The sequence below is a fragment of the Plodia interpunctella genome, chromosome 6, assembly GCF_027563975.2.
Source record: "Plodia interpunctella isolate USDA-ARS_2022_Savannah chromosome 6, ilPloInte3.2, whole genome shotgun sequence".
Taxonomy (NCBI): domain Eukaryota; kingdom Metazoa; phylum Arthropoda; class Insecta; order Lepidoptera; family Pyralidae; genus Plodia; species Plodia interpunctella.
The window spans coordinates 11,722,501-11,735,000 of NC_071299.1; the positions used below are offsets into that span (position 1 = coordinate 11,722,501).

The following is a 12,500-nucleotide window of genomic DNA, read 5'->3' on the forward strand; positions in this document are numbered from 1 at the left end:
AAGGCCCTGCGCACGGCCTTTGCCGAGCGCACGGCATCGGCGCTGAATGAGGCCCAACCAGCGGTGGGTGCCCCCTCGCTGGAGGACATTAGGGGACTCCTCTCTGAATGGAAGGAGTCCTTTGAAAGGAACATGTTCCTCAAGCTGGGGGGCATGGTGCCGATTGTCCGGCCGCCTCTGGCGGCCGATAAGAGGAAGGAGGCCGAACCGACGGCCCCAAAAGCTGGGAGGAGCTATGCTGGTGCAGTTGCGGGGGCTACCCTGATGCCCCCAGCACGACCTGGGCCTGCACCCAAGGCTACACCAGCCAAAAAGCAGCCCCAACAAGTGACGGTGCAGGCCCAGACACCTACTGGGCAACCTGTCGAAGTACCTCCGCCTCAGGAAGGTGAACAGGGGTGGGCTGAGGTGGTCAGAAGGGGGAAAAAGAAGGGGAACAAAGCCTCCCCTCCTGCCCAGCCTGAGCCTACCCTAGCGAAGGCCCCCAAGGCGAGCGCACAGCCGCCTAAAATAGTCAAATTTGCTGCACCCAAGACTTCGGCGGTGGTGGTGACCCTCAAGCCGGAATCTAAACTAGATTACCGCACGGTGATATCGAGGGCCACCACCATTGACCTGTCGTCAATTGGGGTGGATCATGTGGCGGCTGTCCGTGGCACGGCAACGGGGGCCCGCATTATTGAAATACCCGGGGCTAACAGTGGGGCTGCGGCGGACAGCCTCGCAGAGAAGCTCCGGGAGGTCATAGGGACTGAGGCGGAGGTCACAAGACCGTTCAAGGCGGCCCAAATAAGGGTCTCTGGATTCGACGAGGGAGTAACGCCAGAGGCCCTTAAAGAGGCCACAGCGAGGGCAGGAAAATGTCCACCGGGACAAATTAAAGTGGGCAACATCCGCATATCACCAGATATGACAGCGGCGGTGATTATCACTTGCCCCGTGGCGGCTGCCAACGCCCTAATCGACGAGGGGCGTCTTCTCGTTGGTTGGACAGCCGCCAAGGTCAGAGGACTGGAGGCCTTGCCCATGCGGTGCTTCCGGTGCATGGGTATAGGCCACACCAGAGCCCTCTGCCCGTCCCCGGTGGACAGGTCAGAGTTGTGCCATCGCTGTGGCAAAGCAGGGCATATTTCCTCTGCGTGCGAGGCCAGTGAACCCTGGTGCGCGGTGTGCTATGCGCACAAGTTGGCCGCCAAACACATTATGGGCGGCCCCTCGTGCAATCCCCCGCGCACACGGGGCAAACTGGCCCCAAATAAGGGAACCCCTGAGGGCACCACCATGGAGCACTAATGCCTGGCGGGTCTGCGCAACAGGCAGAGGTGCTGCAGGCCAATGTCAACCACTGCGCCCGTGCACAGGACCTCCTAGTCCAGCACGTGGCGGAGTGGGCCATTGGTGCTGCCGTCGTGGTGGAGCCGTATTGCGTCCCCCCCCTTCCTACTTGGATCGGAGACACGGACGGGCTGGTGGCAATCACCTCTCCCCGAGCTGGAGATCGCCCACCCCTCTCGAGAATTGGTTGTGGTCCGGGATACGCGGCGGCAAAGTGGGGAGAGTTTGCCATAGTTGCGGCATACTTCTCCCCCAACAGGCCGCTGCGTGCCTTTGAGGACTTTCTCGAGAGGGTGGGCGAGGTAATCGGGAGAGCGGCGCCAGCACCGGTGCTACTGATGGGAGACCTCAACGCCAAGCACTCGGCTTGGGGTTCTCCTATCGACGATCCGAGGGGAGAGGCCCTGTACGACTGGGCTGTGGGTTTGGGGCTTGAAGTCCTAAACCGGGGCAACGTCGACACATGCGTGCGGCGGAACGGGGCGTCGATTGTCGACATATCCTTTGCGAGCCCCGTCATTGCCGCGCGTGTCGTGGATTGGCGTGTCCTGGAGGACGTGGAGACCCTCTCGGACCACAGGTACATCCGAATGGGGGTCTCCAACAGGCCCCAGCAGCCCGTACAGGGCTTGAGGGGGCGGGACCGGGGGTTCCCGAGATGGAGTCTGGCTAGCCTCGACAGGGACCTGGCTGAGGAGGCGGCCATGACTGAGGCTTGGATTAGACCCACACCAAGCCGTTCCCTTGGTGTGGACGAGAGGGCAACAGGCCTTCGTGCGTCGCTCACGCGGATCTGTGACGCTTCGATGAGGAGGTCCGGGCCGCCGGCTGCAAAAACGGCGGTTCACTGGTGGTCGGAAGAGATCGCTGCTCTCCGATCCGCCAGTAACCGAGCCCGACGCGAATATACGCGTTGCAGACGGCGGCGTAATGTCGTTGACGGAGAGGAGGCGCGGCTGCACCTCGCTCTCCAGGAGGCCAAAAGGACCCTGTCGGCTGCGATAGCCAAGGCCAAGGACGACGCCTACAAGGAGTTCTTGGCCACGCTCGACAGGGACCCATGGGGGAGGCCATACAGGACTGTTCGCAACAAACTGCGATACGCCCCCCCCACGGCCTCCATGGAACCGGACCTCCTCAAGCGGATCGTGGAAGGCCTGTTCCCCTCTGCTGAGGAATTTGTCCCTCCGAGGATGTCGGCCCCTGAACGGGAGTCCACCGCGGCGAGTGTGCCACCGGTAACGGATGAGGAGTTTGACTGGGGACTAAAGCGTCTGGAGGGCCGCAGAAAGGCCCCAGGCCCAGACGGAGTCCCCGGTCCAATACTCCCGGTGGCGGCGAAACACATTGGGAGCCGCCTCAGAGAACTGTTCGACGACTGCTTGTCGACGGGGCGGTTCCCAAAGCCGTGGAAAGAAGGCCGGCTTGTCCTTATTAGGAAAGAAGGCCGGCCTGAGGACTCTCCTTCGGGGTGGAGGCCCCTCCTGATGCTGGACGAGACGGGTAAACTGCTGGAACGTATCGTGGCGGCCCGAATCGCCCGGCATCTGGAAAATGATGGACCCAATGTGTCGGACTGCCAATATGGCTTTCGAAAGGGGCGGTCCACCATTGACGCCATCGGGGCCCTGAGGACATTCTCGGAGGAAGCAATTGGGGGAGGGGGAGGGGCCGTGGGCGTATCGCTTGATATTGCGAACGCCTTCGGCTCCCTCCCTTATGAAGTGATAGAGGAGGCGCTCCGGTATCACGGAGTGCCCCTCTATCTAAGGAACCTCGTAGGGCACTACCTTACAGGGAGGGAGGTGCTCTACGAGGACAAGGAGGGACGGAAGTCGAGGGCGATGACCTGCGGCGTTCCCCAGGGTTCGGTTTTAGGCCCCCTGCTGTGGAACGTCGGTTTCGACTGGGCCATCCGCGCGGCCCTACCCCCCCGGACAATAGTTATCTGCTATGCAGATGACACAATGGTGGCTGTCCGGGGGGAGCAGTTGGAGAGCACCCTTAGGGCTGCGGCGGTCGCAGCAGACCTGATGCTCACACGCATCAGGATGCTGGGACTAAGGGTGGCCCTTAGCAAGTGCGAGGTCATTGCCTTCGGCAGGAAAAGAAGATGGAGACCGCCCTCGAACGAATGCGTTCCCATTGGCGGGGAGAGAGTCCAGGTGAAGCCGTACATAAAGTACTTGGGCATCATCCTGGACTCACGCTGGGACTTCGGGGAGCACTTTCGTCAACTGGCTCCCCGAGTAATAGGCGCAGCGTCGGCAATGAGCCGTCTGCTGCCCAATGTTGGAGGGCCTGGCGCCTCGTGCCGCCAGCTGTATGCGGGAGTTACCCGCAGCATGGCGCTGTACGGGGCGCCGATCTGGTCGGACAGGCTCTCCACAGCCAATAAGGCCCGGCTGCGTAGGCCACAAAAAGTGGTGGCCAATCGCATCGCCCGGGCCTATGTGACGGTGGCTTGGGCAGCAGCTTGTGCTCTTGCCGGAACCCCGCCATGGGAACTAGAAGCCCAGGTACAAACGGAAGTGTACCGGGAGCGGGCCAGGTGCAGGTCACTTGAAATCAGGCTCGCTCCCAGGGAAATGAGGGCGGTCAGGCAGCTGGCCGTGGACAGATTGCGCGAGCGATGGAAAGTCGAGCTGGAGAACTCCCCATATGGTGTAAGAACCATTGGGGCGCTCCTGCCATCGCTCGCAGACTGGGTCGGAAGAGGTCACGGCCAGCTGACCTACAGGTTGACGCAGGTAATGACCGGACACGGGTGCTTCGGTCATTACCTGCACAGGATTGGGAGAGAGGTGAGCGCGGTCTGCCATGAGTGTGGGGAGCCGGATGATACGGCCCAACACACTCTGGCAGACTGCGAAAAGTGGGCAGAGGAGAGAGTCGTTCTCGTCGTGGAACTGGGAGGAGACGACCTTTCGCTGCACAGCGTCGTAGAAAAGATGCTGTGCAGCGAAAGGTGTTGGGATGCTGTGGCTTCCTTCTGCGAGGCTGTCATGTCGCAGAAGGAGGCCGCCGAGAGGGTGCGTGAGGCGCAAGCCGACGCCCCTCTGAATAGGAGAGGCAGAGGTGGCAGGCGGCGGGCACGATACGCCCGTCGTCTGCTACGGTGAGGACGCCTGGCGAGGCAGAACCGGGGGGCGTCGTGGTGAAATGTCCGCGATCCCATGGCGCCCCCATCAACGGTCGGTTGAAAAACGCCGCAGGAGGTTTTAGTGGGTAGTCTGGGCCGGCAGCGGCCTGGGAGCCCCACACTCCGGGGGAGATGTTCTTCCCCTGGGTCGCCCGTAAATGGGTTTCCTCCTGCGAGAACAAAAAAAAAAAAAAAAAAAAAAAAAAAAAAAAAAAAAAAAAAAAAAAAAAAAAAAAAAAAAAAAAAAAAAAAAAAAAAAAAAAGGTTAGGTTAGGTTAGGTTAGGTTAGGTTAGGTTAGGTTAGGTTAGGTTAGGTTAGGTTAGGTTAGGTTAGGTTAGGTTAGGTTAGGTTAGGTTAGGTTAGGTTAGGTTAGGTTAGGTTAGGTTAGGTTAGGTTAGGTTAGGTTAGGTTAGGTTAGGTTAGGTTAGGTTAGGTTAGGTTAGGTTAGGTTAGGTTAGGTTAGGTTAGGTTAGGTTAGGTTAGGTTAGGTTAGGTTAGGTTAGGTTAGGTTAGGTTAGGTTAGGTTAGGTTAGGTTAGGTTAGGTTAGGTTAGGTTAGGTTAGGTTAGGTTAGGTTAGGTTAGGTTAGGTTAGGTTAGGTTAGGTTAGGTTAGGTTAGGTTAGGTTAGGTTAGGTTAGGTTAGGTTAGGTTAGGTTAGGTTAGGTTAGGTTAGGTTAGGTTAGGTTAGGTTAGGTTAGGTTAGGTTAGGTTAGGTTAGGTTAGGTTAGGTTAGGTTAGGTTAGGTTAGGTTAGGTTAGGTTAGGTTAGGTTAGGTTAGGTTAGGTTAGGTTAGGTTAGGTTAGGTTAGGTTAGGTTAGGTTAGGTTAGGTTAGGTTAGGTTAGGTTAGGTTAGGTTAGGTTAGGTTAGGTTAGGTTAGGTTAGGTTAGGTTAGGTTAGGTTGGGGTGCTACTGTCAGGAAACCTCCACGTTGGCTCGATGATTTGAAGGTTTGCTTCTGTCACTTGATCTTTGATTCGGTGATAGCGGCGGCTGACAAGTTATTGGGCTGGTGCACCCTGGGCGACGGTTAATAACTCCCCGTTTAGGGGTCTTGTTAGCCGTTGGCAAATGTCCTGGCAACTGGTGGTGGGTTACCCATGTCGGGTAACCCAGGTTGGAGAGCCAATTGGCTCAGTGGCTGTGAGAGAAGGGGGCTAAGCCCTCTACTCTTACAGCCGTGGTAGGGGTCGCGGGGGAAGAGGAGGGGTTGGTATTACGGTGCGCCGCTCTCCCTATCCTCCGCGACCAGGCGCGGCCATGGCGCAAACATGGTGATCGGTGGGGCCGCAGAGGAGGAGGACTGCCGGTATTACGGTGCGCCGCTGTCCCTATCCTCTGCGGCCGAATGAGGCGCGGCCATGGCGCAGGCATGGTGGTCGGTGGGGCCGCAGAGGAGGAGGACTGCCGGTATTACGGTGCGCCGCTGTCCCTATCCTCTGCGGCCGAATAAGACGGAGAGCCGCTGCCTCCGGTCTGCTTCCGGACTGGATGGCGTGCGGCTCGCCTTGGTGGTTGGGGGCGCGCCTGCGGGCGCCCCCCCTGAATCGGTGGGACAGAGGTCCCACCCGGCGGCAGGGGTCCTCCAGATGTCGGAGGGCCCCTGAGAGTGGAGAGTCCGGTCTCTGGTGAAAGAGACCGGCCAGTCGCTGAGGCGCCTTGTGCTAGTTAGATCCGAGGCGCCTCTTTGTAAAGCGGCCGATGGCATCCGCAGGGGTTTAGTGGGTAGTCTGGGCCGATTAGCTGCCCAGGAGTCCCACACTCAGTGCGTAAATGCATTCCCCTGCGAAAACAAAAAAAAAAAAAAAAAAAAAAAAAAAAAAAAAAAAAAAAAAAGGTTAGGTTAGGTTAGGTTAGGTTTTTTTTTTTTTTTTTTTTGAAATATTAGGAATAGTAGCTTGATTTGGGCACAGTTTTACATAAATCACTAAGTTTAGATGCACGTTTTTCTTTGCTATTTGATACAAAGTTGCGTGCATCTATCTGTGTTATGTTAGGAGGGGAGGAGGTTTTTGGGAGAAATGATAGATTTTAGAGATTTATGTCCCATTGATAGTTTTGAGGCTGTAGACGATATTGTCTACCAATTTCAAAAATGTCGTTGTCGTTTCCTCTTTGCTTGAGGTCTGGATCAGGTCAAATTCGTCGATTTTATTGCGTAGACACGCCGTGACGTAGTCATGGCGTGTCTTGCCAAATATAGGGCACTCTCTTAGAAGGTGTGGTATATCTTGGGCTGTAGTGCCATCGCAAGGGCATTTGTCGTCATCGATGATTTTAAATTTGGAGAGGTAAGCTTTGTGGAATCCGTGGCCAGTTAGAATCTGAGTGAGAGAGAAGGAAATTTTGAAGGCGCTTAGAGCGGGAGGGATGTGACAGATTAGCGGGAAGAAGGTTTTGGTGGTGGCTCCCTGTGTGGTCGACTGGTACTCCGCCTGCCAAGCCTGTAGCGTTTTCGCTTTCAGGAGTCGCTTGGCGTGGGACAGTGGGAAGAAATTGACCTCGGACGCGGTCTTTTTGGAGGCCGCCGCTTTGGCTGCCGCGTCCGCGATCTCGTTTCCCACTATCCCGACGTGAGCCTTCGTCCACACGAAGTCCACCATCTGGTTCCTGGACCGCAGCAAGAACAGGTCCTTGTGAATGCGATTCACAAGGTGGTCTGTGTTGCTACGGTCCTGGATAGCCTTTAGAGCGGAGAGAGAATCTGTGAATATTTTTGCCAAGGAGTGGTTCCGAGCGCGAAGCCACTCCAAGGCTTGGGCTATAGCGTATAGTTCGTTAGGTTAGGTTAGGTTAGGTTAGGTTAGGTTAGGTTAGGTTAGGTTAGGTTAGGTTAGGTTAGGTTAGGTTAGGTTAGGTTAGGTTAGGTTAGGTTAGGTTAGGTTAGGTTAGGTTAGGTTGTAGTGCTGATACTGAGGTGTAGTGCTGATACTGAGGTGTAGTGCTGATACTGAGGTGTAGTGCTGATACTGAAGTGTATTAAGTGCGCTGAGGTTGTGTTGAGTGCAATTTGAGGTGTCTTGGTGGTTTTTGGCATCAAGAGTTTTCTTTTGGTTTTGTTTTTGACGGGTTCAGTGTCTTGGCTCCTTGTGGAGTTGAGGCACTGGCAGGATCCTATTCTTTTTTGCAAAAAGTAAGGTTGTGCTGTTGACCACAGCTACCAGACCGCTGGTGCGGGGTAGCTCAACTTTTTGCAACCAGGCAGGGGCCAATTGCTGCCCCCTGTCTGTGGATTTTGCCTTGTTTTTGCCCCTTTAGGGGCCAATTTTGTTTGACTTGGTCACTTCTGGCCCAACATGGGTAGGAACGTGGCCAAAGCTTCGAGGGGAAGGTCTCTGACCCCAAGGGGGAAGAGATCAACCGGGGGGAATAAAGAGGAGGGGATGAGTGTGGGGGAGAGCGAGAAGACGGCGATTAGTCGATCGGAGTCGCTCTACTTTTCCGACGCCGACTCGGACGGGTCAGTCTGGCTCCCGGATGTTAAGCTAGGCGGGAAGCAGCGGGGTCAAGCCCCAAAGAGGAAAGCTTCGGAGGATGTTGAGGAGGCTGAAAGGGCCTCCAATAAGCTTTCCTCTGTCACGAGGGGCCGGGCTGCTCGTCGGGGATCCTATTCCGGGACGGCCGAGGCAAGGGAGAGGCTCCGCGATCTTTCGGCGGATTACGCCGAATTTGAACGCGAGCTGGACAGGGCTGGTACCAGCAAGTTTTTGAAGGCCAGCGAGGAGAGCGGAAAAAGGTGCCTCGTGGACGAGCACCTTGAGGTGGTGAGGGCGGCTGCCCAGAAGGTGCTGGCGGAGGCCGGAAAGTCCGGCAACCTGAAGGGGACGGCATGGCGGGCCATGAATGAGGCCTGCCATGATATAATCGTGGCAGCGGGCAAAATTGAGGCCCAGTGTGAGGAGTCGGAGGCTGTCCGCATTCTCAGAGCGGACAATAAGAGAATGCGGGAGCAGCTTTCGCTCCTCCAGCAGGAGACGAAGGCCCTGCGCACGGCCTTTGCCGAGCGCACGTCGTCGGCGCTGAACGAGGCCCATCCAGCGGCGGGAGCCCCCTCGCTTGAGGACATCAGGGGACTCCTTTCCGAATGGAAGGAGTCCTTTGAGAGGGACATATTCCTCAGGCTGGGGGGTATGGTGAATGACCGCCTCAAGGAGGCGGAGAAGAGGGGCATCCTGGCCCCGGAACCGATCGTTCGGCCGCCACTCGCAGCCGACGAGAGGAGGAAGGAGGCCCCACCTGGTACACCGGCCCCAGGAACGGGACGGAGCTACGCTGGTGCAGCTGCGGGGGCTAATCTCATGCCCCCAGCACGACCTGGGCCTGCACCCAAAGCCGCCCCGGCTAAAAAGCAGCCCAAACAAGCGACGGTGCAGGCCCAGGCGCCTGCCGAGGTACCTGCCGTTGTACCTCCGCCTCAGGAAGGTGAACAGGGGTGGGCTGAGGTGGTTAGAAGGGGGAAAAAGAAGGGGAACAAACCCTCCCCTTCTGCCCAGCCTGAGCCTACCCCAGTGAAGGCCCCCAAGGCGAGCGCACAGCCGCCTAAAAAGATTAGGTTCACCCCACCTAAGACTTCGGCGGTGGTGGTGACCCTCAAGCCGGAATCCAAAATGGATTACCGAGCGGTGATAACGAGGGCCACCACCATCGACCTTTCGTCGATAGGGGTGGACCATGTGTCGGCTGTGCGTGGCACGGCAACGGGGGCTCGTATAATTGAAATACCCGGAGCTAACAGCGGGGCTGCAGCGGACAGCCTCGCAGAGAAGCTCCGGGAGGTCATTGGAGGAGAAGCGGAGGTGACGAGGCCGTTTAAAGCGGCACAAATCAGGGTCTCTGGCCTTGATGAGGGAGTAACGCCGGAGGCCCTAAAAGAGGCCACAGCGAGGGCGGGAAAATGTCTACCGGGACAAGTCAGGGTGGGAAATATTCGCATGGCGCCGGATATGACGGCGTCGGTGATCATCACCTGCCCTGTGGCGGCTGCCAACGCCCTCATAGACGAGGGGCGTCTCCTTGTTGGTTGGACGGCCGCCAAGGTCAGGGGGCTGGAGGCCTTGCCCATGCGGTGTTTCCGGTGCATGGGCATTGGCCACACTAGAGCCCTCTGCCCGTCCCCGGTGGACAGGTCCGAGTTATGCCATCGCTGTGGCAAAGCGGGGCACGTCTCGTCCGCGTGCGAGGCCAGTGAACCCTGGTGCGCGGTGTGCTTTGCGCACAAGTTGGTCGCCAAACACGTTATGGGCGGCCCCTCGTGCAATCCGCCGCGCACACGGGGCAAACTGGCCCCCCCAAACAAGGGAACCCCTGAGGGCACCACGATGGAGCACTAATGCCAGGCGGGTCTCCGCAACAGGCAGAGGTGCTGCAGGCCAACATTAACCACTGCGCCCGTGCACAGGACCTCCTAGTCCAGCACGTGGCGGAGTGGGCCATTGGTGCTGCCGTCGTGGTGGAACCGTATTGTGTCCCCCCCCTTCCTACTTGGATCGGAGACACGGACGGGCTGGTGGCAATTACCTCTCCCCGAACTGGGGATCGCCCACCTCTCTCGAGAATCGATAGCGGTCCGGGATACGCGGCGGCAAAATGGGGGGAGTTTGCCATAGTTGCGGCATACTTCTCCCCCAATAGGCCGCTGCGTGCCTTCGAGGACTTTCTCGAGAGGGTGGGTGAGGTAATAGGGAGAGCGGCGCCAGCACCGGTGCTACTGATGGGAGACCTCAACGCCAAGCACTCGGCTTGGGGCTCTCCTGTCGACGATCCGAGGGGAGAGGCCCTGTACGATTGGGCTGTGGGATTGGGGCTTGAAGTCCTAAACCGGGGCAACGTCGACACATGCGTGCGGCGGAACGGGGCGTCGATTGTCGACATATCCTTCGCGAGCCCCGTCATTGCCGCGCGTGTCGTGGACTGGCGTGTCCTGGAGGACGTGGAGACCCTCTCGGACCACAGGTACATCCGAATGGGGGTCTCCAACAGGCCCCAGCAGCCCGTACAGGGCTTGAGGGGGCGGGACCGGGGGTTCCCGAGATGGTGTCTGGCTAGCCTCGACAGGGACCTGGCTGAGGAGGCGGCCATGACTGAAGCCTGGACAAGACCCACACCAAGCCGTTCCCTTGGTGTGGATGAGAGGGCAACAGGCCTTCGTGCGTCGCTCACGCGAATTTGCGACGCTTCGATGAGGAGGTCCGGGCCGCCGGCTGCAAAAACGGCGGTTCACTGGTGGTCGGAAGAGATTGCTGCTCTCCGATCCGCCAGTAACCGAGCCAGACGCGAATATACGCGTTGCAGACGGCGGCGTAATGTCGTTGACGGAGAGGAGGCGCGGCTGCACCTCGCTCTCCAGGAGGCCAAAAGGACCCTGTCGGCTGCGATAGCCAAGGCCAAGGACGACGCTTACAAGGAGTTCTTGGCCACGCTCGACAGGGACCCATGGGGGAGGCCATACAGGACTGTTCGCAACAAACTGCGATACGCCCCCCCCACGGCCTCCATGGAACCGGACCTCCTCAAGCGGATCGTGGAAGGCCTGTTCCCCTCTGCTGAGGAATTTGTCCCTCCGAGGATGTCGGCCCCTGAACGGGAGTCCACCACGGCGAGCGTGCCACCGGTGACGGACGAGGAGTTTGACTGGGGACTAAAGCGTCTGGAGGGCCGCAGAAAGGCCCCAGGCCCAGACGGGGTCCCTGGTCCCATACTCCCGGTGGCGGCGAAACACATTGGGAGCCGCCTCAGAGAGCTGTTCGACGACTGCTTGTCGACGGGGCGGTTCCCAAAGCCGTGGAAAGAAGGCCGGCTTGTCCTTATTAGAAAAGAAGGCCGGCCTGAGGACTCTCCTTCGGGGTGGAGGCCCCTCCTGATGCTGGACGAGACGGGCAAACTACTGGAACGTATTGTGGCGGCCCGAATTGCCCAGCATCTGGAAAACGATGGACCCAATGTGTCGGACTGCCAATATGGTTTTCGAAAGGGGCGGTCCACCATTGACGCCATCGGGGCCTTGAGGGCATTCTCGGAGGAAGCAATTGGGAGAGGGGGAGGGGCCGTGGGCGTATCGCTTGATATAGCGAACGCCTTCGGCTCCCTCCCTTATGAAGTGATAGAGGAGGCGCTCCGGTATCACGGAGTGCCCCTCTATCTAAGGAACCTCGTAGGGCACTACCTAACAGGCAGGGAGGTGCTCTACGAGGACAAAGAAGGAAGGAAGTCGAGGGCGATGACCTGCGGCGTTCCCCAGGGTTCGGTTTTGTTCCCCAGGGTTCGGTTTTAGGCCCCCTGCTGTGGAACGTCGGCTACGATTGGGCCATCCGCGCGGCCCTACCCCCCCGGACAATAGTTATCTGCTATGCAGACGACACAATGGTGGCTGTCCGGGGGGAGCAGTTGGAGAGCACCCTTAGGGCTGCGGCGGTCGCGGCAGACCTGATGCTCACACGCATCAGGATGCTGGGACTAAGGGTGGCCCTCACAAAATGCGAGGTCATCGCCTTCGGGAGGAAGAGGAGCTGGAGACCGCCCTCAAATGAATGCGTTCCCATTGGCGGGGAGAGAGTCCAGGTGAAGCCGTACTTAAAGTACCTGGGCATCATCCTGGACTCACGCTGGGACTTCGGGGAGCACTTTCGTCAATTGGCTCCCCGAGTAATAGGCGCAGCGTCGGCAATGAGCCGTCTGCTGCCCAACGTCGGAGGGCCTGGCGCCTCGTGCCGCCAGCTGTATGCGGGTGTTACCCGCAGCATGGCGCTGTACGGGGCACCGATCTGGTCGGACAGGCTCTCCACAGCCAATAAGGCCCGGCTGCGTAGGCCACAAAAAGTGGTGGCCAATCGCATTGCCCGGGCCTATGTGACGGTGGCTTGGGCAGCAGCTTGCGCTCTTGCTGGAACCCCGCCATGGGAACTGGAGGCCCAGGTACAGACTGAGGTGTACCGGGAGCGGGCCAGGTGCAGGTCACTTGGGATCAGGCTCGCTCCCAGGGAAATGAGGGCGGTCAGGCAGCTGGCCGTGGATAGACTGCGCGAGCG

The 12,500-nt window shown here is 58.6% G+C and overlaps 2 protein-coding genes across 2 annotated transcripts in view; both read left to right on the forward strand.

Moving 5' to 3' along the window:
* The window catches only part of LOC128670942 (uncharacterized), a 1,971-nt gene extending 678 nt beyond the window's left edge, over nt 1-1,293 (forward strand). Inside the window, exon 1 of the mRNA XM_053746971.1 lies at nt 1-1,293. This exon is cut by the window's left edge and continues 678 nt beyond it. Coding sequence (XP_053602946.1) covers nt 1-1,293 — 1,293 coding nt within the window.
* Nucleotides 1,294-7,772: 6,479 nt separating this feature from the next.
* On the forward strand, nt 7,773-9,806 carry LOC128670943 (uncharacterized). The gene has a single exon (XM_053746973.1). It carries the CDS (start codon nt 7,773-7,775, stop codon nt 9,804-9,806), a length of 2,034 nt encoding a protein of 677 aa, XP_053602948.1.
* Nucleotides 9,807-12,500: the final 2,694 nt, after the last annotated feature.

Coding starts and splice junctions, on each gene's coding strand:
- LOC128670943 (XM_053746973.1), top strand. CDS start 7,773: ATGGGTAGGAACGTGGCCAAAGCTTCGAGGGGAAGGTCTCTGACCCCA.